Source organism: Metarhizium brunneum, chromosome 2 (assembly GCF_013426205.1).
Source record: "Metarhizium brunneum chromosome 2, complete sequence".
NCBI lineage: Eukaryota > Fungi > Ascomycota > Sordariomycetes > Hypocreales > Clavicipitaceae > Metarhizium > Metarhizium brunneum.
In genome coordinates, this window is record NC_089423.1 from 1500621 (window position 1) to 1523630 (window position 23010).

The 23010-nt window shown below is 50.0% G+C and overlaps 6 protein-coding genes across 6 annotated transcripts; 3 read left to right on the forward strand and 3 right to left on the reverse strand.

Annotated features, from left to right (window-relative positions):
* Positions 1 to 2181: 2181 nt before the first annotated feature.
* MSF1 (Phenylalanine--tRNA ligase) lies at positions 2182 to 3716 on the reverse strand (the record flags this gene model as incomplete). The annotated part of the gene is made up of 2 exons (XM_014691335.1): positions 2182 to 3533; positions 3602 to 3716. The coding sequence occupies 2 exons, from the start codon at positions 3714 to 3716 to the stop codon at positions 2182 to 2184; spliced, it is 1467 nt and encodes a 488-aa protein (XP_014546821.1).
* Positions 3717 to 4595: 879 nt separating this feature from the next.
* On the forward strand, positions 4596 to 5791 carry DIC1 (Mitochondrial dicarboxylate transporter; the record flags this gene model as incomplete). The annotated part of the gene is made up of 3 exons (XM_014691336.2): positions 4596 to 4758; positions 4965 to 5643; positions 5707 to 5791. 3 exons carry the CDS (start codon positions 4596 to 4598, stop codon positions 5789 to 5791), a joined length of 927 nt encoding a protein of 308 aa, XP_014546822.2.
* Positions 5792 to 6277: 486 nt separating this feature from the next.
* rpb3 (DNA-directed RNA polymerase II subunit RPB3) lies at positions 6278 to 7493 on the reverse strand (the record flags this gene model as incomplete). The annotated part of the gene is made up of 3 exons (XM_066130146.1): positions 6278 to 6701; positions 6761 to 7329; positions 7422 to 7493. The coding sequence occupies 3 exons, from the start codon at positions 7491 to 7493 to the stop codon at positions 6278 to 6280; spliced, it is 1065 nt and encodes a 354-aa protein (XP_065986526.1).
* A 388-nt stretch (positions 7494 to 7881) lies between these two features.
* On the forward strand, positions 7882 to 9222 carry sof1 (the record flags this gene model as incomplete). Its single annotated transcript, XM_014691338.1, has 1 exon — positions 7882 to 9222. One exon carries the CDS (start codon positions 7882 to 7884, stop codon positions 9220 to 9222), a length of 1341 nt encoding a protein of 446 aa, XP_014546824.1.
* Positions 9223 to 10234: 1012 nt separating this feature from the next.
* Positions 10235 to 12884, reverse strand: PFK26 (6-phosphofructo-2-kinase 1; the record flags this gene model as incomplete). The annotated part of the gene is made up of 4 exons (XM_014691339.2): positions 10235 to 11092; positions 11153 to 12005; positions 12169 to 12502; positions 12854 to 12884. 4 exons carry the CDS (start codon positions 12882 to 12884, stop codon positions 10235 to 10237), a joined length of 2076 nt encoding a protein of 691 aa, XP_014546825.2.
* A 5533-nt stretch (positions 12885 to 18417) lies between these two features.
* Rnaseh1 (Ribonuclease H1) lies at positions 18418 to 22182 on the forward strand (the record flags this gene model as incomplete). The annotated part of the gene is made up of 4 exons (XM_066130147.1): positions 18418 to 18665; positions 18759 to 19541; positions 20857 to 21263; positions 21344 to 22182. The coding sequence occupies 4 exons, from the start codon at positions 18418 to 18420 to the stop codon at positions 22180 to 22182; spliced, it is 2277 nt and encodes a 758-aa protein (XP_065986160.1).
* Between the last annotated feature and the right edge of the window lie 828 nt (positions 22183 to 23010).

A 23010-nucleotide genomic window follows, 5' to 3' on the forward strand; every position in this document is an offset into this window, starting at 1 on the left:
TTTAAGTAGTATTATAATAAGGCTATTAAAAGTATAACTTTTAATAATAAAATTATTATTTAGATTAATTAATAAAAATCTAAATTATTTAGCTATAAAAATACTTTTTTTTTAAGTACTTATTTATTTTTTTATTATAAATCTAAATTATTTAGATTACTTAATAATCCTAATAATTTTATCTTATTAAATTATTTATATAATCTAATAAGCTATTATATAACCTAATATTCTTATTAGTTAATAACTATACTTATCCTTACTAGTATAGCCTAGCTTCCTACGTCTTGTGCAGTAACGTTTATAACACTTAATGCCTTTATAGGTTATTTATAATAGCCTTAATTTATTACTTTATAGCTAAAAAGCTGCCCTTTTATATTTATATAATATATATAATAAAAGCTTTATTTTTATTATTATTTATAGTTTATAACTGGCTAATTATTAGCTAAAAAGTTATAAAAAAAGCTATAATAATATATTAAATAATTAATTTATTAATATTAAAGTATTTAATAGCTTTTTATATAAATATTTAATATTATTATTATAATATTATTATTATATAATAAGGCTATTTAGGTACTTATATTTATATTATTAAATTAATAGCCTTAATTACTAGAAGTAAAAAGCTAGCTTTAATATTAACTTTAAATTAAGTAATTGTAATAAAATAAGTAAGCTATAATAACTTTATATTAATTATTAATCTTATTTTATAAGTAAATTAATAATAAAAAAATTAAAAAGTAAGTATTAGTTGTCCTGGACTTTTGTGGCTGTCCTAGAATTTTATGGCCAACTAAGTGGAAAAGGGTCCACTTAGTTGCCAATGGGTAGCATGGAGCTTCCTGATTGACTAGAAGACCTAGAAGACATGATATTAGGTGCAGATGGATACAAGAAACGGCTCCGGACCGGGGACAAGTTGCGCTAGCCGCAGCTTTTGCACCAATGCTTACCATGGCGATTGATGCAGGTGGCTGCATGTCCAATCTGCAAGGTGGCCAATCACGAAAATCCAGGTTGCCGAGTCGATGAAGGCCTCCCTCTCCAAAGCGATTGTCCTGTTTTCCCAGTACTCTACAGCCTCTCGTAATTGTATGGCACGCCCGAGCTTGGAGTTTTGAAATCCTGTATATACTTCGTATTGACTGGGCACAATGGCAATGTGGCTTCGGATGCTCAACTATCAGGCGGTATGAATGAATGTAAGTCGTCAAAGCGAGATGTGACGACGAGGTATCCTACTCCGCAGGATCGACGCCAAGAAAAACACTGCCTCAATAATCTCTCAGGATCAATCTTTTCTTCTGCCACGACACCCTTGTATAGTCGACACGTCCAATAGGTTCAAAGTCAACTTGGAGGGGAAAGGATGCCTCGCAGTCTCTGTCTAGCGGTCTGTCGGAACCGTGAGATAAGAATATGTCGTGCGGCTGGCTAATCACACCGTTTAAATGCAGCGATACTCATGCATCTCGTTGCCGCTTTTCCGGTTTCTGTCGCAGAAATCTTTCGAAAGTGATAAGTTAGCTTGGCTTTACAAGCCCATCGGGCAGGACCGCATGTACATACAAGGATGAAGGGTAACATATCCCAATATCCAAGGTGAATCAGCTCTAGCTAAATAGTGTAATATTGGTTCTGGCCGCCAGTGCCGACTAAAAGAGGCTGTGTATTTCGAATTTTGTCAAGAAAGAATCCAGCGTGTGTTTTACATGGATAGCAGAGATGAAGTGCGGAGCAAAATGGCCAGCATCAAATTACGGCATCGGTTCAAACCGGCTGATGAAATGGCAGGCACGACTGGCTGGCAACTCTCAACATAGCAAGAGCCCTCTAAAAAGCACTTGAACTGATGAAGCTGGTCCAATGGTCCTGGCTGTAAACTATCTTGATACCCATGAAGCACATAATGTCTCATACAGGCACAGTAATTTGAATATATGGTATGTAGTTGGCAGAGATATCCATAAACAGAATGATGCTTTCCTTGGCCGCGTCTACATGTTTCAAGACAACGTTTGCTTGTTCCACTGCTCACCCACAAATTACAACGTCATATACATAAGTTTACAACACCGTGTGGTCTACTTGGATTGTACAATGCATCGCAACTCTCCTCAACCCTTCGCAACGGCCAACAACGGCGCTCACTAAATCGAAAGCTTCTCAGCGAAGCTCAACACCTAATTCCCTAACTAAAGCCTCTCGCACACTTTCGTGAAAGCTGTTGGCTTCTTCGCTTGTCAGGGTACGCTCCAGGCTGCGGTATACAATGCGATAAGCCATACTCTTGCGACCAGTCTTGGGATGCACAAACTCATCAATAAGTCTAACATCCTCGACAACATCACCAGCTACATTGCGCACAATTTCCATGACATCGTTCTCGTGGAAGTTGCCCTTTGTGTTTCCTCCAGCGGGTGATGTTGACGCCAGCCAGAAGGATACATCCCTGGGGCAAGGAGGGTATTTGGAGAATGGCGCAAACCTCTTGAGCTTATCGAGGTTATCGGACACGCCGGTGAACTGGGAGAGGAATCGTTGATCCTGTGACCAAAACAGGCGGATATCAGGAATCTTGAACAGCAGCATGGCGATGCGATCGATGCCAATGCCAAAAGCCCATCCCAGTTGCGATGGCACGCCTGCATTGTTGTAGAGACTTTGTCTAACCACGCCACATCCCAATACCTCCAACCAGTCTCCTGCATAGTAAACTTCCAGTTCCCATGAGGGACTCGTGAATGGGAAATATGCTTCCACCCAGCGCATTCGCAACGGCTCGTCAACGAAGGTAGGATCCTCTCGCAGAGCTGCGGCTTTGGCCCTGGAGAAGACATCCACCACCATGTTTTCCAGCGATCTCTTCAGATGTTCGCCAATTGCTTGGGCTTCAGCGGCAGAGTGGCAATCTTGCAGAGGATTGCGTTCATCGTGGTAGGGAGGGTTGGGGTCTTCGACTTCGACATTGTGTTTGGGTAGCGTTTTCAAGTCGGCTCGCACAGCAGCAGCTATGTTGCCATTGGGGACCTTGTTTCGATCCCAGGATCTGGCTCCTTCCATCTGGTGAAAGACAGGGTAGTGGCTTCGATCGATGGCATCGCGTCGATATACATCCGCAGAAATTAAGTAACCCTCGCTCTCATCCGCTCGGAAAGTGTCGGCCTGGTGCGCGCTCGTGTGTGTTCGGAGGAGAGTCTTATCGTTTATGTAGTAGGTATCAGACAAGGCTCGCCCTGGATGGTTTGGCGAGAAGCCGAGAGAGTCGAAGTTTTGGTGTGTTGACACAACCGGGTTGTATTCGTTGTAGTAGTTGTATGTGGGCGAGGGGAAGTTCGACTCTATTATTTGTCGAGTTATATACACAGGGTGGTCTTTCTGGAGGTGTAGCTTCCGAGACGTGGCGTCTAATACATTGGACGGCACATTAAACCATGCGGGATCAGTCTTGTATGTGCCGCCCCGGATTGACACAGAACTGTTGGAGGCATTCGCTGGTTTCGAGGAGAGCAGGGTCCCTGTGTATAGAAATCAAGTATTAATACGACTTTAATTTACTCAATTTATACCACACTATATGACAAACCCGAGGAGGAATACTGCCGAATCGCACATGATGGTCGGATAGAGCAGTATCGAGAGGAGCGAACCTGCCGGTTGCACCTCAAGAGGCCGCGCATAGCCCCAATTCGTACCGACATGTTGGTGGTTTGGCTCGCTGTATAGTTCCAATCACATAATTCGGCACCTTGTCGATGCGTTGGGTGCCAATTTGTTCACGGACAGCTTAAGCAGCTTAAGCTGTGATGTTGTCGAAGCTGCCGGGTCGAACCTCAAAAGTTAGGCAGGACCCTGGATTTAAGCTGGCACAGGCTACCCTATAGCCAATGTTGCCTGGGTTGTTCAAACCCCCATCCAAAAAGGCACGACACCAGAATGTGATTTCATCATATATTCTGAATAATCTGTCGACTTTTGGTACGTGCAGGATCGGCCACGGGCATGCGGTTGTTGCGCATTGATGAAGGCTCTTCCGAGCTCATCTCGCGGACCGTTTCCGCTGCCCTGTGATACTGTGAGCGCCACTGGCGTCCAGATATCTTCAATAGCCATTTGGCTCTTCCACATCCAGACACAGCCGGGTCGAACAAGACAGAAAAGACATAAGCAGGATATACAGACGCCCTTTCAAACCCGACAAAGCTAAGACGCTAAGTCAGTCAACTGGCGAGCCAACATCAAACATTGAACGCTGCCCGTGCCTGGCCACCTGCTCTGTACTCTGTACTACGTCACCGCCTACCGTCGGGTCCATTTTTCTGCCACCACAGCCGACGTCAACGCCGAGACTCTAAGCCGAACTCTAAGCACCTCTGTACGGAGACATGTCTCTCACTCACATCACTTTTGTGTCTTGACCTCCGTTTTGCGCAATCCTTCATTTGGCAATTGGGAGTTGCAGCTAGCACTCGCGAATTGAATCGCGGAAAGAAGAGAAAAAAAGTGAAAACGAGGTCGCCTTGTCACAGCTGTGCGATGCATCTATAAGCTCCTGCTGCTAACCGCAAACCCTGCACATCATGGCCTCATCGGCTCAAGAGTCGGCACCGGCCCGCAAACTCACCAAGGAGGAGCGGGCTGAGCAGCGCAAAAAGAAGATAGGGCCTCCTATCCGATATCCTTTTTGGTTTGGAGGAAGCGCGAGTAGTATGGCTGCCTGCGTGACACATCCCCTGGACTTGAGTACGTTGAATTTTATTTATTTTTTTATTCTTTTTTTGGTAGCCGGTTTGTCCCATGACGTGTAGATTTGTCGCTAACTCGCCAATAGTCAAAGTATGAACTATTCCACAGAGCCATAAAAATTCCCCCGTCACAACATGGTCGTAATCCAAAGAGTAGGTAGTCTCTAACATGGCACACCCAGGTGCGGTTACAAATGCGCAAAGGCGACGCTCCCAAATCCATGAGCGGCACATTCGTCCACATTGTCAAGACGGACGGCCCCCTCGCCCTCTACAGCGGCATATCTGCCTCTCTCCTCCGCCAACTGACCTACTCAACCGTCCGATTCGGCGTCTACGAAGAGATCAAGTCGAGATACACCAAGTCCGGCCGCGAGCCCACATTCCCCGTTCTTACCGCCATAGCCATGACGTCCGGTTTCCTAGGCGGCATCGCCGGCAACTTCGCTGACGTGCTCAACGTGCGCATGCAGCACGATGCTGCGCTTCCCGTGAATGAGCGGAGGAACTACAAGCATGCCATTGACGGCATGGCTCGCATGGCCAGGGAAGAGGGCGCACTTAGTTGGTTTAGGGGCTGGCTTCCCAACAGCAGCCGCGCGGCGGTCATGACGGCCGGTCAATTAGCCACGTACGATACCTTCAAGAGGCTGCTTATTGACTACACTCCGCTAGGGGACACCCTAACAACGCACTTCTCCGCATCCTTCTTGGCTGGGTTGGCGGCTGCGACAGCCACGAGCCCAATTGATGTCATCAAGACAAGAGTCATGTCGTCGACGCAGAAGCAGGGCATTCTTCGAATAGTGGGAGATATCTACAAGACCGACGGTCTGAGATGGATGTTCAAAGGCTGGGTTCCCAGCTTCCTGCGACTAGGACCGTATGTTGTCCCCTGCTCTCGCGCCCGCGACATCGGCAAGATTAGCTAACGAACCCGTGTTAGACACACCATCTGTACATTCGTCTTCCTAGAGATGCACCGCAAGACATATAGAAAAGTCAAAGGACTAGATGAGAAAAATCTATAAACTGGAGACTACGCATGTACAAAGCAAAATCAACAACCAGCAGGCGTTACATTTAGAATGGGGGAGGCTACATCGGTTGCACTTTTTTTTTATTTCTGTTCCACCAACATTCTGGTCACAATCGGCTACTTGGAATCCCGCTCTCTATTTACTTGAAACGGGATACGGGCACGGACTCTAGATTGGCTGCTCGGCAATTTACTTATAGACATATAACACACAGAACGGCACATTATTCGCAACCCAGAGCAAACATCAAATAGTGATAGCACCTCACACAAGCTCATGGTCGACCGTCTTTACACGGCACAAGTGTTTCCCAATTGCCGCCATTTTCCGTTTGCGCTACGGAGTAAAATACTGTACAAAGCCTAAAACGACACCTCTACATAAATATTTGCCTAAATTTATCACGAAACCAATACTTTCAATAAATGGTCCGTTTGCCTGTAGCCTCCCAAACATCCCATGAAACGCCGTTTTGATTTACTGCCACGACGACTGGCCATATGGTGTGGTACCGTATGCGCCAGCACCGCCTCCATACGCAGTGTTATTGCCTCCCCCGTACGTGGTATTCCCACCTCCGTAAGCAGTTATATTGCCGCCATAGGGAGTAGTATATCCGCCGTCCTGCCAAGGCGTAGTGCCGCCGTCCATGTTCATATCTGGACTTCTGGGGCCATCAAACTCTGCTGGCTCTTCACCACCGTATTTCTTTGGATCGAGACCCTTTAAGAGCGCGCCGATCTTTTGTTGGAGAGCGCGGATGCCGCCTTGTACAATTTGATCCGGCTCCATGCTGCCTGATGTTTCTACTTCGAAATAGAATCGGTCGGGGACCGCATCGTAGTTGAATGGCTCGCCATCTTGAGGGGGGTCTTCCCACTCTGCGTATTTGCTCTTGGGCCTGGGGGTTACCGTTATTAGAATAATCACCAAATTCAAGCAATAGAGAAGAAGACATACCATTCCTTTTGAGGATCCGTGTTATTCTCATACCACAGATCCAAATGATGCAGCTTATTGTGAGGATCATATTCAAAGCCTACAGCCGACGTTGGCATCCACTTGGCGTGTTCCTTTGCTATCCCCTTCTTCGCGATACAAGTGAGCTTTAGCTCCTGGTCTTTGCGTAGCTTGGCGATCAAGCATCCCATCCCTTCGGGGTCGTTAATAACGGGCGTCCCGACCTGGCTGGCATGACGGCCGTCGACGATCAGATCCCGCGCGTACACCTTCATAATTTCATCGCTAGTACATCTTGCATGTAGGGTCAAGTTAACGCTGCATTGTTCGCAGTATTGCTCGCAGTCGCAATCTCGGGAATAGTTGAGTTCGTTTACTCCTTTGGCGTCGAGAGGAATGAGACCTAATCTGTGCGCGATGAATTCGTCGGCAAGCACTGATGTGTTGACTTCGACCTCGACAAGGTCGATAGCAATAGTGGGCACTTCGGCCTGAATGATTCGTCGTATCGAATTGGCAAATGAGAGGTTGGTTCTGGAGAGCGCAAAGTCAACGCGCGTGCTGTCGGCCTACAGAGAGGTTGAGAAAAAGGACAACCCATGTTAGAGACTTGAACCATAGCAAAGGACTACCGCACCGCTATAAACTCGGGGCGCCATACAGCTGATATGGTGACTTGGGGCTGCTCGGGCTCGCCATCCATCACCATAGGGTCGTAGTCCATGCCGTCCATCGTGGCCAAGTCGGCAGCGGCCGCCTGCCTGCGCGGGACACGGCTATTCACGAATCGCAAGGTATTCCGAGACTACAGAGGCGAAGCTTCGCTGGGTTCGTATGCGATGGCCGAAAGCTGCGTTGTCGAGGGCAAACAACCTGTGGTAGTGGCCGGCCCGTCAGTTCACAATAAACTGCGATTCTGCTTAGCGCTCGAGCAAATGCCACCGGATCAGCGATAATCCGGAGACCCTCTTATCGCCCTGCCGGCCAACTGCGATAAGCAAAAAAAATCCCCGCCGCCAATTCCTCAGCCAAGCTTCAACGACTGCCATTCTCTTTGTCTACACGAAATCTCTAATCAACCGTGACAATTGCAAGTCCAGGGAAGGGCCAAAGATCCAACCATGAAGATCAAAGCCCTTAACCGCTCCTTGGTGGATCATCAACCGCCCGGCTCCGACGCCGCCAAATTGCCTCGCAATCTCGATTCAGCGCTCCATCCATTCGAGCGAGCACGAGAATACCAACGAGCCCTCAATGCCGTCAAACTAGAGCGAATGCACGCGAAGCCCTTCATCGGCCAACTTGGACGAGGTCACGTCGACGGCGTCTACTCAATTGCCAAAGACCCCAACTCCCTACAGAGATTTGCCAGCGGCAGCGGTGACGGCGTCGTCAAAGTATGGGATCTTACCGATCGAGACAACTCTATCTGGCGCACGACGGCGCACGAAAATATCGTCAAGGGGATGGAATGGACGCGGGATCAGAAGCTGCTCACCTGCGCTGCGGACCGCACCATCAAGCTTTTTGACCCCTACAACACGCGAGCCGACTCAAAACCCATCTCATCGTGGCTCGGAGCCGGAGCATTCACGAGTCTCTCGCACCACCGCTCCCGCAACGCATTCGCAGCCGCATCAAGCGTCATATCCATCTACGACCTCGAGCGACATACGGCCGCGCCAGAGGTGCTTAAGTGGCCCACGTCCACCGACACCATCACCAACGTCTCCTTCAACTACGTCGAGACGTCCATCCTGGCGTCCTGCTCCAACGACCGCTCCCTCGTCATCTACGACCTCCGCACCTCCACGCCCGTCACCAAGACCATCCTCAGCTTCGCCAGCAACCAAATCGCCTGGTCGCCAATGGAGGCATTCAACTTTGCCACCGCCTCCGAAGACCACAACATCTACCTCTTCGACATGCGCAAGATGAACCGCGCCCTCAACATCCTCAAGGACCACGTCGCCGCCGTCATGGACGTGGAATTCTCCCCCACCGGCGAGGAGCTCGTCTCCGCCTCGTGGGATCGCACCGTACGCCTGTGGAACCGTGACCGCGGCCACTCGCGCGACATCTACCACACCAAGCGCATGCAGCGCGTCACGGCCGCCAAATGGACCCCCGACGCCAAGTACATCCTCTCCGGCTCAGACGACGGCAACATTCGCCTATGGCGCGCCAACGCCTCCCAGAGCGAGGGCATCAAATCCGCGCGGCAGCGCCAAGCCCTCGAGTACAACGACGCGCTGACCAGTCGCTTCGCCCACATGCCCGAGATTCGACGCATCAAGAGACACAGGCATATTCCCAACGTCGTCAAAAAGGCTGGCGAGATTAAGAGCCAGGAGCTCAAGAGCATCAAGAGGAAGGAGGAGAACGAACGCAGACATTCCAAGAAACAGTTTGAGAGGAGGAGGAGCGAAAGGGAGAAGATGGTGTTGGCAAAGGAGAAGTAGATCTTCTACCTCTGGTTATTCATTTCGGTTGTGGGAACTACAAGAACGTGGAAAAATCAGGAGTTTCTGTTGCGAGCATGGCATGGCGTTATTTCGGAATCAACCTTATGCACACTTGTCTTGATTAGATTCGGGTAGGTGTTATTGACTGGTAATTTCATACACCCTTGAGGTCGGATGACCTACCTAGGTATGTATGTAACATGATGATCACATGTTTTAAATATGCTGTTATGCCGTCGTGGAGCGTTTATTGCACGGAGTGAACATGCACACATGAAGATTGACACATTGCACACATGTTGCAAAGTGGTCAATTATAACCAGTTTCTCGAGCTTCTCAAGGGCTACATATGTCTACCTTGGACCAGTCTTTAACACACGCCCCAAGTCTTTCCCTGAAAATTCCGAGTAGCGTTGAACAAACCCAGATCATGCATCGTTTCAAACCGCCCATCAACGCCCAACACACATTTCGATGTTTGCCCATATTGCTGGCCCCGCCAAACACGGGCTGCTATTTGACATCAAATAACACCAGACAACTCTAAAGATAAACGAGAGGGATGCTCGGCCCCGCCAAAGACAATCGCTATTTGTCATCAAATAACACACAACTCTAAAAGATAAACGACAGGGATGCTCGTCGACACTAGACTCGTAAGTACCAGTGTAGGGTATTCATTCATTTCGCCAAAAACACCAAACTCGAAAGAAGTAGTCACAAAAATGCTCTGGAAACACTTTTGGTCGTTTGCTTTTGGAAATTGACGTCTAGATTCTCCGCATCTTTCATTTTGTTATTCCAACGCCTTAATTTGATTTGAAAAGTGGCCATCCATTCGCCTTCTGGCATTGGAGTCTTCAAAGTGTTGTACATTTTTACTGGGACTGCGGAACCCAATGTCGCTGAAAAGAGGACACAGAAAATAAATATAAAAAAGAAGAAGAAAGCAGCTGTGACTGCGGTCATTGAGGACTTTTGGTACACTTGGAAGACGTCAGTTGATGGCTAGACACTTCCGCGGGCAGCCTTCTGAGGCCTGTAATTGGGCATTTCATCGAACCAGCCATTCGCCTCATTGTATTTGTAGGCGTGGAAGGCGATGCCATATGGCTTGGGTTCAATAGAGTAGAGCATCCCCAGAGGGACATCCATGTCAGTGATGTCCTCTCGTGTCAGGTCCATGAAGTAGGCCATCAGCACTCGACAAACTGAACGATGCCCAATGATCAGCACATGATCAGTAATGCGCTCAATCTCTCTGACCATGTCGCGTAGGCGGCTAATAACCTGGAGGTAACCCTCGCCACCGACGCCCGGGTAGATGTAGTTGAGTTTATCCGCAGCGCGCTTGTGAAACTCTTCTGGATACTTTCGAGCAATTTCGTCATAGGTCATGCCTTCAAACTGCCCCGTGTTTAACTCATTAAGCATTTCCCAATTCTTGACGTCGTAGTCATCATCGGCATCAAAGTATTCAGCGGTTTCTACGCTGCGCTGAAGCATGGAAGTCCAGACACAAAAGTTCTTCTCGTCCAAGTCCTTGTGCATGTCCGGATAGGGAGGTGTGTTATCGCCCGGGTGAGGTGGGAACGTTGCCTGGGCAAGTTTGCTTTTTTGCTCCATAAGCCACTCCTTGCGTTTCTGCGTCATAAATTTGTACAGCGCCAGGCCGTAACAATGGCCTCGCTCAGTGAGGATAGAGTCGCCGCCGAGCTTGCCGAGCTCATTATCCACGCTTTGCCCGTGGCGAGTGATCCAAATCTGCCGAGGTGAGAGATTGAAGCTTGACAGGTATGTGCTGATGCCACCGCTTAGGAAACCTTTCAGGCGGTGCTGGATAAGCTTTCTACCAACATCTACCATCTAGCAGATGTGTCAGCAAGGTGATGTCGCACCTAACTAGGGGCCACAGTAGTTGCTTACCTGGATGTACTGTAAGTCGTTATCCTCCTCATACTCGCCCAGAGGTACGTATGCGCTAGCATACGCCGCAACTCTAGCCTTGAAATCTTCTAGCGATTTGATGGGGTCCTTGTTGCGATAGTCGGGACCAGACAGCTTCAATCGCATGTTTGCCTCGAGCAGATGAGGATCTCTGCATATACTTTCTATAAAAAGAATGCCAAGCTTGGGCTCACGCTCTCTGATGCGGTCGACAACTTGCTGCCGCCGCTTAATTGTGCTGTTTGTAGCGTCGAGAATGCCAACAGCGCCGCCCTGATTCAAAAGATAGTCGAGCAGCTCGTCCAGGGTTTCCATGGCCACCTGGTTTCTCATTGCTGCCGCCTTCTCGTTATTCGGATCAAAAAACCTGGCGGACTGGTCAACTTCCTCCTGAGGCTCGCCATTCGTCGAATTTAAATTCAAAGTAGTAGGCTCTGCTTGGTCGGGAGGAATATCGTTGTTGGTGGCTGGCACGCCGTTCAACAGAATAGTGGCAGCTTCAACTGGAGGGTCCAGGGCCCGGCGCGCCTGGCCAGAGTTGGCGCGGGCAGAAGTCTTGATTCCGGCCGCATTGCGTCTGCGGTTACCGACATTGAAGATTCGCGATTCATGTTGTTGCCACGAAAGATACCGTTGAAGCTTTTTGGTGATGTATGATTTTCCACGGGCAGGAAGGCCGACCATGACAATAACGAGCTTGGCTGCAACATCCCGTTGTGGAATTCTGCCATCGGGGGAGACACGGGACCTGGTCATACCAGGGATGTTGAGGGTTGTCGCATGAGGGCGCACTCTAGGGGTCTGGCTCCCCGAGTTCTGGCGCAAAGGTGGGCTGTGCAGTGGCAAAGAGCAGTCAGCAAGTGTCGTCATATCGCAAAGAAACCAGATTGAGCAATGCAAAGACTGAACAAGCTTGTATTCACAGCGAGCAACATGCGCAAGGCACAAGACGAGGTTGTTGCGCGCTGCGGCACTAAAAAGATGACAAGACTCACATGCGTGGTGAACTGGGAGCAGTGGAGTTGACGCTCTGCGACAACGGAGGTGTGTCGGTTAAGTCCTTCATCATCCTGACTGCGGAAGCCATGGTGGGTATAGCTACAGGCGCGGACATGGAGTAGCATTGCGTGGTGCCGTGCGACTGCAGCGGAGAATAAGAATAAGAGGCGACATCTGAGGAGTGCGAAGGAGGCTGAACAGCAAAGTGCTGCTCAGGCTCCGAGGACGTAGGTGAGGTTGAAGAGCGAGACGAGGCGACACCGAACTGGTTTTGCATGACAAGCTTGGCTAGTTCCGACTGTTTTGCTTGGCGGAGGCGCACGCTGACGTCTAAGTCGTACAGAGCAAAGAGAGGCAAGAGTTAGCAAGGGTCGTTGATCGATAAGAAAGCAGCAGCGACGCGCGCAGAGCAGTCAGTAGTCTGCAGTCTGCAGTCTGCAGTCGGCGTGGCCTACCAGACCCGGCCAGACAATAGACAATACTCGAGTACTGGGCTGCTTGGCTGCGTGGGTGGTAGCGGGTGGAGTGTCCGTCGAGTGGCAGAATGACAGAACAAGACAGGGTACTTAAGAAGTAGAAGTGAAGACGGATAGAGAAGAGTGCACAATGCAATAGAGGGCAAGGCCCATACAATAAATGGAAGACTTGTACGCAGAGATGGGTAAAGTATGTATCACACACCTTGTCTGGGAAGAGCTACAGCAGACGGCATTGCGAGATGTAAAAAAGGAAAAAGCAATGGGCTGCCAGAGAAGAAAGAAGAAGTCGGCGCAGGTAGGCGCGACTCGAGGTCGGTTGGTGTGGCTGCCTCAGCACTTCAGCACTCAGTGCTTTAGCAGCCGGAGGATGGATGGCGTGAGCTTGTGTGAGCTGGCGTGGGCTGGCGTGCGTGTGCCAGCTCCCAAACTCGCTCGCGAAGTGGTGAGGTAGCTTATCAGGTACCGGAGTACCTTTGGGCGGAGTAGTGCGTGGCGGCTGGGCAAAGGTAACCGGTACCTGGCCCTGGTCAACCAGATTGTTCTGCGAGACTCAACAACCTGGCGACTTGTTGCGCGAGGAGCTAAACGCCAAGACTCGAGGTCAGTCAGTCCAAGACAAACGCTGCAATGCGCCTCACCTTGTCCACCAGTTGGAAGCGATGGGTCGATTGCTCAGGTGCTTGGTCGCCGGGTGGCCCTGTCGCCTGCCCAATGAATGACGTTGACAGTCTGCAGGGTGCCCAGCAGCCAGCGAAACCGGCTCGTGGGGAAGATCAGAGGTCCAGCAGCCGGCGCAGCGAGATCAAGGGAGCACGCTCAAAGCATTCAATGTTCTGTGTTCCAGAATAAACCAAGTCAAGCCCAAGCAACAAGACTGGATGGACCCTGGCCCACTTGTGCCGTCAAGCTGGAAAACTTGCCCTAGCACGGAGCTACTCCGTGGAGGTGCCCCGAAGTCAAAATACAAAATACGTACTGTGCTTGTTGGCCTCTCCCAACGGCCCAATTGATGCAGTTCCTTTCCGCTCGTGGGTTGGTCTTGTGCGCTAAGGGCGGACAGTGTTTGTCTGACTCGCCCCTTCAACAAAGTCTGGTGCGATGACGGCTACTCAGCAGAGGAGTCACCCGTCTCAGATAACAACAATCCTAGCTGGATAGTATTTCCAAGTTAATCCTCATTCTTTCCCTAAAGCAATTCTCATTGTGTGCTCGCAAAGCAGAGGCTTACCAGCAAATAGACCTGTCCACTCCCGGGTGCGTTGTATCAGCACCGCCGAAGAGGTGCCGCGCAGTGGGCCTGAATCGATCAATGCCAAAGCTGATGGGAAGGGTTTCGGTATTGTGTTGTATGCTATAGCATGTCTGGGTTGTGGTTTGATCCACAGACACCAGCGAGGAGCGGGAAATCAAGCGATTTCGTCCAGGGTTGATGAGCAGGATAAAGAGGGCGGCCGAGGGACCCAAACAAATGAAGGAGAAATAAAAAAAAAAGGAACAAGAACGAGAGAAATATTGTATGCGCTCCTAGATTTGGTGATGACTGTTTAAGGACACAAATCGATACTGTCCGGCAAAGGTTGTCTTGGACGGGCTGATATCTTCAACAGAGTCAATGGCTCGGTCAAACCCCACCCAACCAACAGGTTCTGAGTCTGTCAACTTGTGGCGCTCTCTAGTTGTCTTGTCAAGCCTGGCCTGTCGGCAGATGGTCTTCTCGTTTGTGAGGAGACCTACAACTGCCTCGTTGCAACTGATCAGACGTAAATGTGCCTTTTGTACCTCTGTGAATTTGTGTTTGATGAAATATTGAGCAACGACGTAAAGCACTTGATTGATGGCGCATCTTGTCTTTTTATAACACTCTAGCCCACTGAACAGACCATCCACACCGAGATTCTCCATATGTAAGGCATCCAGCAAGTATCCCCGATTCAGAGCTGCTCACCTTCGGAGATGTAACACGCCAAATATGTCCTGCATCTTGCCTTGGCACTGTCGCGAAACAACTGTCAAATATCGAGGACATGGGTCACAAATTATGCCATGATTCTAAAGATACCTCAAACACTTCCTTGCTCAGGCCTACTTCAACCTGCACCGCCGTGAATACCGATTCAGTTCGCAAACATGCACAACATGTTTCAGAGCCTTAGTGCTCTCTCCAGTAACGTGGAAGGCCCGCGGCGCGTCGCTATCGTCCCGTGGTGCTGTCGGACTCGATCCGAGTAACCCGGGCTGTCGATTGCCCTCCAAGGTGGCGCCGTGGTGTGCCCAGAGAATCATCCCTCCAGCGGTGATCACCACGCAAGTGTCAGCTTAAAACAGCACTGAATATCCAGATACTAGTACCCAGGAAGGGTTCAGACCTGTTGACTACTGTGTGCGGCCCCTGTGTTTTCTTTGAGCGGATTTTGCATTGAAGCCACCAAACTCTGGTTCTGCTGACAGACGTAGCCTGGTTGACTGGAATAATACTGGTGCTTCACTTCTTGCTTCTCCAGTTTGACAGCGCGTATGGAGTAAGTAGACGTTGTTCACCTCGTTGCAGTGCTGTTCATCAGTTTGGGAGTAGAGGGGAGCTCTGACATGCTCCTTATTGGAAACCGGACTTCGGAGGCATTGAGCTCTCTGAGCTGTACACCACCTGTCTGTTTCGACTGTCATGCTACCTACCAAGTCGCCAAGGTAGTCGGAATCCTTTTTACAATCCGCTTGCCCCACGAAAACCTGGTCTTTCTCCAGGGCCTAGCTTGTCCAGCTGTGCCATCGCATCCTCCGGGAATCTTGTTGATTGAACGAATACGCGAGGCACAAAGCCAAGTCTAGCATTGTTGACCTTGTTCCTCAGCTTGCTTACATGCCTAAGCAGCAAATTTCCTAACAAGCCGCCGGCTTCCGATGTCGCCGCCCGCGGGAGGGTACAAGACTAGCATCGGACTCCACCGGTGAAGATCCATATCCCTCCGTGCCTGGCTGGGACGTGCCGCCGCCGAGTGGCCCCTAGGTCGATCAAAGATAGAGCTGTGCGTGTTACCCTCCAGCTTCACGTAATACAATAATCAAGGAAGCCGGAGCTTCTGGCCCCGGACTATCGCTCCGAGTCTGACGCAGCTATGGTTCGTTAGCGGTCGGTTGATTTGGAGCTTGCAACACAGATTCAACAAGTCTAGCTCTGTACCTCACTGACTCGTCCCAAATGACACCTGTCCATTTTTTACGGTGACGATATTGCCAGTATCCAAAATGCTGGGCAATGTTGGTCCAAGTGACAGTGCTTGCGTGCTTGGAGGCGTCGCTCGGTGTGAGACAAGTCGGATGTGTGTTGCCCCCCCCTAGATCCAGCTCCTCAGACCCCTTCGGCCAGAACCTCAACTGTCTTGCAATAGCTTATCTCCATCCTAGCATTCCTACAGAGGGAAAGAAGATGAGACAGGCAATCGTCTCAACAGAAGTACTAGTAGTAGAATGTACGTAGTACTGAGTAAGCTTGTCTGGCTCGGCGGTAATTAGTGTGAAACCACTCAAAAGGCCGTAGTAAGCTTAAATTACAGCCCCAGTGGTGTTGCAGTTCAGGCCAAGTTGTCAGTGCGTTAGCCGTTGCTTTTCTCTCATTGGGGAGTTTGGACGCTGGAAATAAAAGTCTCATTGAGTTAAGTGAGATTTGGCTCGGCGTCGACAGGGTTTTGCTTTTGATGTTGTTTAACAAATATTGATGTTGTTGACTGCTGGCTCCTTTTCGCCAAACACATGACTAGTTGACATTTGACAAGTTTGTCTGCAAACAGGCGTCCAGATGCAATGGGGGAAGGTGCCACCAGCCCTTCCATGCAAGGTTGTGTAGCACGCACTTTGACATGCTCCTGATAGCCTGATTATTGTCTTCAAGCTGCCAATATCCCTGCGTTATGAATACGGAGTACTCCGTAGAAAGGGGCCAAATAACCCAGGCAGTTTGGGGCTGCATGGCCGAGCTCGTCACCAGGACAGGGCAGAGCAGCCTTGTCCTGGAGATGTAGATATCTAACTGGTCCCAGGCCTGCCTGTCATTGCTGAGCTTCTATTCTTGCAACCAACGCGGAGAAACAATGAACCATTAGAAGCCTATCAATGACTCCCAGGCCACTTTTCGGCATTTCTTTTTCATTTTTGATACGAATGCCCGTTTGACAGCACACCGTCGTGCACAGCTGCAACAGCCTGGGTGGAGCGGGCATGGACAGCTCGGGTTCCGAACCAAGCAAACAAGGATGAGTGAGATGGAGGCGAAACTCTGTCTGCAGCAGTGGGAAAATAATACTGAACTCTTGTTTGGTGAGGCGGATAGCCTGAAATACGCAGTGATGTTCTGCCTCTGTCCGTCATTGGCATAGCGGACCAGTGAGCAGACGGAGATGAGTTGCAGTCTGGCGTTTTACAATACGTCTTGCGGTTGATCTTATCGCCAGGGACGGGGGTTGGCGGACACGTACCGTTACTTCATTGTGCCGTTGAAACATGTCACCATCCCAAGTTGGTGGATCTCGGCCATTTATGACATATCGACAGATAGTAGATCAAACCGCTGATGCACGAGCCTAGACTGTAGACGAGATGACGACGACACCCTCATGGTCAAGGTCTCGAACTTGATAATGCCATGGTCTCGCTTCTTCATGACCACACGTTGATATTTGGGGACTCTCGACTTGATGCTTCGCCGCCACAGACGTCGCTTTGACCCTTTCAGGCGTTGCCATTTAGAAGATGTGGCTTGACAATCACAGCCACAGGCACCAGCCACATCTAAACCTTCCAACGTCACAAACGAGCAAATCGGCTTGTTTGACAAAGGAATCTACAATGGTCAAAGAACATCGGCAACCGCATCTATTTGGTCCCAAAAGCGACGAGGTTTGGCTTTAGATGACGCAACTTCTGACAGCCAGATATTTGTAACCCAAGGCACTGAGCTTCTCGCGACATCGACCCCGAGCAACTATACCAACAGTGAATAGTTTCAGGTTGCCAGCTCTGCCAGCTGTCGCCAGATGTCATCTCAACACTAACGTTTCCAAACATGATCTGGCAATCCTAACCCAAATACTGCTCAATCTTGTTTCCAAAACTTCACTCTTGCGCCGTCAAGATACAGCAGAACCAAAGATACCCGTGGCGTTCACTTGTGATCTTCATTATCAACCGGATTAGGACACAACGTGATGATAAGATATTGTCTATCGTCGTGTTGACTTACGACCTGGTCCTACATGCCGTCAGAGACAAGTGCGAGGAAGCGCATATCACGCTCCTGGTTCGGGTATTGCTGACACCCTCTTTTCGCAAGGGTTGGTTCTGGACGTCGCTACTCGTTACTGCCTGCGTGGTGCAGAGTCGCTGCTCAAGTGGCCGAGGTCTAGAGTCAAAAGGGCGCCTTCTTGCCTCGTATTCTAGACTCTCGAGAAAGAACCGCCCTTGCATCGCCTCGCCTTGCCTTGCAATCCTCTTACTCCCCCAGGAGAGCTCCTAGCCACCAACAACAACCCTCGTCGCTCCAACACTCTGTCGACATTTACTTGGGACATTGTCTCTCCGGAGCCATCGTCTGCCGAACTGTGGAACCAGGGTTGTCTTCGATACCTGATATTTGTTTTGCTCGATTCGGTCAGATAAACCCGTTACTTTTCTTCTTTTTGGAATTGGCCAGTATAAGTCCATCGGCAACCTTTTTCCCTGGCAGCTTTGCGAACAGTGGCACATACAACAATGCTGTCTCTGAAGCAAAACACAATGGCGGATGAAACCAGTGGCAATTCTTGCCCTGTCTCCGGGGACATATCTGGGGACGATTCGCAGAGCCAACCGCTCCCAACACCAGGCCTCAAACCAAACCCCATCGTGGACGATTTGAAGAAAAACCATTTGAATAAGGGTGTCTTGATCCCACTTAAGACAACCCAAGAAGTCCGCCAAGACCATACTACCGTTTATGCATACATTACTCGGGCGCCAACAAAGTCTGCTAACGACGTCATAACGTAAGAACCTCTCTCCTATTTAACAATATGGTGTACAAGCACCACCTTTAGCGGAACAAATGAGACGGACAATCTTTCCTGACTGCTTCACAGAGCCTTGCGAACATTACGACCAGAGGGTGGTGCTAATCCCCTACCCCATCTTCGCACCTGTGCAAAGCCGACAGACTTGCCTGCGCACCTCAAGACACAATTCATGAATGATGATCCAGTAGGCCGCCAGATTCATACCAGCAAGTCTACGTGGATCTACATTATTGCAGGCGAGGCCAGGGAGATCAGCAAATCAGACCTCATCAAGACTTTATCGACAGTGGACGCGTTAGAAAACGACCCCTTCATCGCCACCATCACCATTCCTCTGCTGGCACCTACATCCCAAGTGCAAGCAGCGCTGTGGTCGTCTCAGTATTGGCCAACGGTTTACCGCAAGAACAACCCCCTCGGTCCTCATCCTAGCATGGTGGGTCGTGGAACAGATGAGATTAAGGAGGATGCATCCTTGTGGATGGCCCTGGCCCATCAAGTCGCCTTGCAAGCAAAAGAGGCAGGAATCGGAGAGGCCATGGGAGCTGTGATTGTTCAGAGAGGAGAAAACGGAACCGAGTTGGTTGGTCTTGCTGGCGATGCCCGTAAACATCAAGAATGCAACGGGGCAATTCTCAACAACACCGTGACACACTGCGTGCTTCGGGCAATCAGTATGGTTGCCCAAAAGCTCGTAAGGCACGAGCACCGGGAGGCTGGCATAACTGCTGAAGCGGCAAATTTATATTACGACTGTTTTCAAGACCAGCCCTTGATTGAGCTGGAACGCCGTTGTTTTGAGCAAGAGCATCCAAACAAGGATGGATACCTTTGCCATGGATTGGAGCTGTATGTCACCCACGAGCCATGCGTTGCTTGTTCTATGGGTATACTTCATTCCCGCATGGGCAAAGCTGTCTTTTGCCATCAGATGGGTCGCACTGGTGGATTGAGTTCGGATGATCGTCCGGATGGAGGTGGACGAGGGTTGGGATTATTCTGGAGACGGGAGCTCAATTGGAGTTTGCTGGCTTGGGCATGGGAACGTGAAAACGTACCCGACCTCCCGCCCATCGACCCAACCACTCATGTTTAGGATTACCACCTCCTAGGTCTACCTAGAACTCTGCCATTTTGGTGCTTATTTTCTTTTTGTACGCAATCACATACAAGGCATGCTCAAGGAACGACATATCAGACGGCGGGTGACCTAGAGCAGTCTTGTCGTTACGGGCTAGGAGGTTGTGACTGGACGAAGTTCGCTTTGAAACGGACTACTTGTATGGCTCTATCTCATACTGACGAAGTAGCACACTTGCATTTACAGCTTGGTGGAACATTGATAACGATTCTAGATACGGCGCAAAGAGTGAGAGGGGTTAGGCTATCTTTCCAGGGTCCACGGTTCACTGGCAAGAAGTTATGGCTGTTGTGGATTAATTATATCTTTGATTGCAATTGGGGAATACACGCTGGCATGACGAGGCGAATGGCTACGTTTTGTGTAATTACTGTAGATATGCATATACATAAAAGCTCGGCTGTGAAGTAGAAACCAGGAGCTATAGGCGACATATTGTTATTGAGCCCATGACTTGGTAACATTGAATGCAGGGCAATGCTTGATTATGCAATAGCAACACTGGAGCTTTTTGGTAACATTGAATGGCTGGCCCAAGACAGAAGTCTTGGCATGGGCGAAAGGGGCCATGGCCACTCTTCACTCATCATGGTGTTTTTGCTTCGGCCAAAGGGCACTAGGTCAAAGCTAGGGCGCCATGTCTGCGAACCACATCGATTGCAAGATCACAGCTTCATCGTAGTCGTCAAGTTGTGTGTGCCGGGGCACCAGACTACACGTTTGGCTTCTGCTTGGGTGCCCCTCTCAACGGTACTCATCACGAGGGTTGGGGTGTGGCGCCGTGCCTGGCCCGACCCAAGCAACCCCCCCCCTCTCTCTTCAAATGGTCTTACTTCTTTGTATCTGACGACGACCCTCCTTCCCCCCCCTGGCAGTGCGAAGGCAAACGTCTGCTCCCAACCCATTCTCAAGTGCGTTATTGATTTTACGTTGTTGAAAATTTTGCCTGCACGTGGAGCCTCACATTGTTGCATTTGCATTAATGTGTAGGAGAATGCCATCGCTCTGACTACCTGCGGTTAGAACTCAGCCTTGCGCGACACCCGCCAACTGCGCCAAGCTGGCTTCCAAGGCATTGCTGCTGCTTCTCTCCTCCGGCTACGGCTCTCGCTTCACCCAAACGGTCGGAAGAAACCATTACTTCTCGAAAGAAGCAAGAATACGAGTATACGTGCCTACGAGACTGCTCTCCACAACGGCGACCCGATCCGTTTTTGGCTTCCTCAACCGTATCATAAAGACGGCCTTGCCAGACAGCGAAATGAACAAGAGAGCTGCCCCGGGGGTGAATGCAACAGCTAGCCCCCCCAAGAAAAGAAAGACGGATAATGTGCAAAAGTTCTATGCGGTCCAAGCTGGATTTCGCCCTGGGGTGTATATGACATATGCCGAGTGCTCAGCCCAAACGGCTGGTTTCAGGGGTGCTGTTTGTGAGTCAACTCTGTGGTTCTTGTCGCAAGCCTTGAGATGCCAAATGGAGCATGGTTGAGCTAATTGGTTGTTGCTGTAGTCAAATCCTTCACCTCGCGGTCCGATGCAGAGGCATTTGCGGAGGGGAAGAAGGTCGCGGCATCTTCTGATGAGCCAGAGAGGTTTTACGCCGTGGCTGTAGGCAATCCGACGGGCATTTACACAGATTGGAATGAAGCGGCGCTGGCTATCAAGGGCGTCAAGGGCCCCAAGTACAAGCGGTTTGGAACACGAATGGAGGCGGTCGTCTATATTAAACAACATGGCAGTAGGGAAGCCATTGAAGCTCTAGGGGAAACATATGCAGCGGCGCCAGTTGAACTACCGGTATCTCCAACACCGGTAGTAGCTTCCACAAAGAAGACGGCGTCTAAGACGGCCGCAAAGAAAGCTGAACCGGGGGTGCAGCGTCCAGCCGAGGACGTTTTGCAAATTTATACAGACGGCAGTAGCCTTGCAAACGGGAAAGCTGGTTCCAGAGCAGGCGTGGGTGTCTATTTCGGAGACGGGGATCCCCGAAATGTTTCTGAAAGACTGGTTGGCGACCCGCAGACTAACCAGCGTGCCGAGTTGATGGCCATGCTTCGGGCATTAGAGATTGCACCCCTCGAGCAGACGGTGCAGATCATCAGCGACAGCCAGTATTCAATCAACTGCGTGACGCAATGGGCTATTGGATGGAAACACAAAGGGTGGAAGACGGCAACTGGCGAGAATGTCAAGAACCAGGATATCATTCGGGCTGTCCTGGACAAGATGGACGAGAGGACCAAGACCGGCGCTAATACCTACTTTCATTGGGTTAAGGGACATGCGTCGGATAGAGGAAATGTGGCTGCTGACAGGTTAGCTGTACGAGGGGCAAAAATGGCTTGTTGAGGAGGGTGTCGTGAGCTGGAGTTGAGTCGGGGGGTGGGTATTGGAACTGTGTCAGGCTCGAAGCTCTTGGGAAAACACAAGAGCCTGTGTCTGTGTCGGATTTTTGTGATACTAGCAGGGTGATGGAAGGGTAGGGTTGCATCTCATGGAAGCGGCTAAGGAGCATATGCATGTGTTACGGAGTGTTTTAATTTTTTTTCTGTTCGAGACTTGGGATATTTTGAGGACCGGGAAAAAGAAGGGAATTCTTGGATTTTGTCAATTTGTTTGTGATACAAGTCCACATTAATGGCTGGCGGCGTCTTGACGATCATACAACAATGATGGAGGACTGTTGTTATGATACCTGTATTTGTCTTTACACCACGGCCAATCATCGCCGTGACGTATTGTTATCGCAAGGGACTTGAAGAATGCGTTTCAACCGATGAATGTTGTGGCGGGTGTTGCTATCTGAGTATTCGAGGGCGTCGCGCTGAAAGCCATTCCTTGTTGCTTGCGGCCGCTGCCATCGATCAGCCTTACCACGGAATTTCGGCACACTCTATCTGTGGCTCCTGGCTTGGATGCGGGGAATGATATTATCGTATAGCTACGTTTTCATGTTGACAGCTTGTTCGAGCCTTTTATTTTTGGGAGATAGATCCGTGGGGGCCAGTGAGGGATCGTGATGCTTCGATGCCGGCGCAGGTCTTGTCTTGCTGGAGGCAACGTCATGCGCATGAGGTTTTGTGGAATTGCATTGGAGCTGCGAGGTCTATCATGCAAGCCTGCTCCTCAAATAGCGCCCGATATGCCCAAGCTCGAGCAAGTTGTTCTGGTACGGTG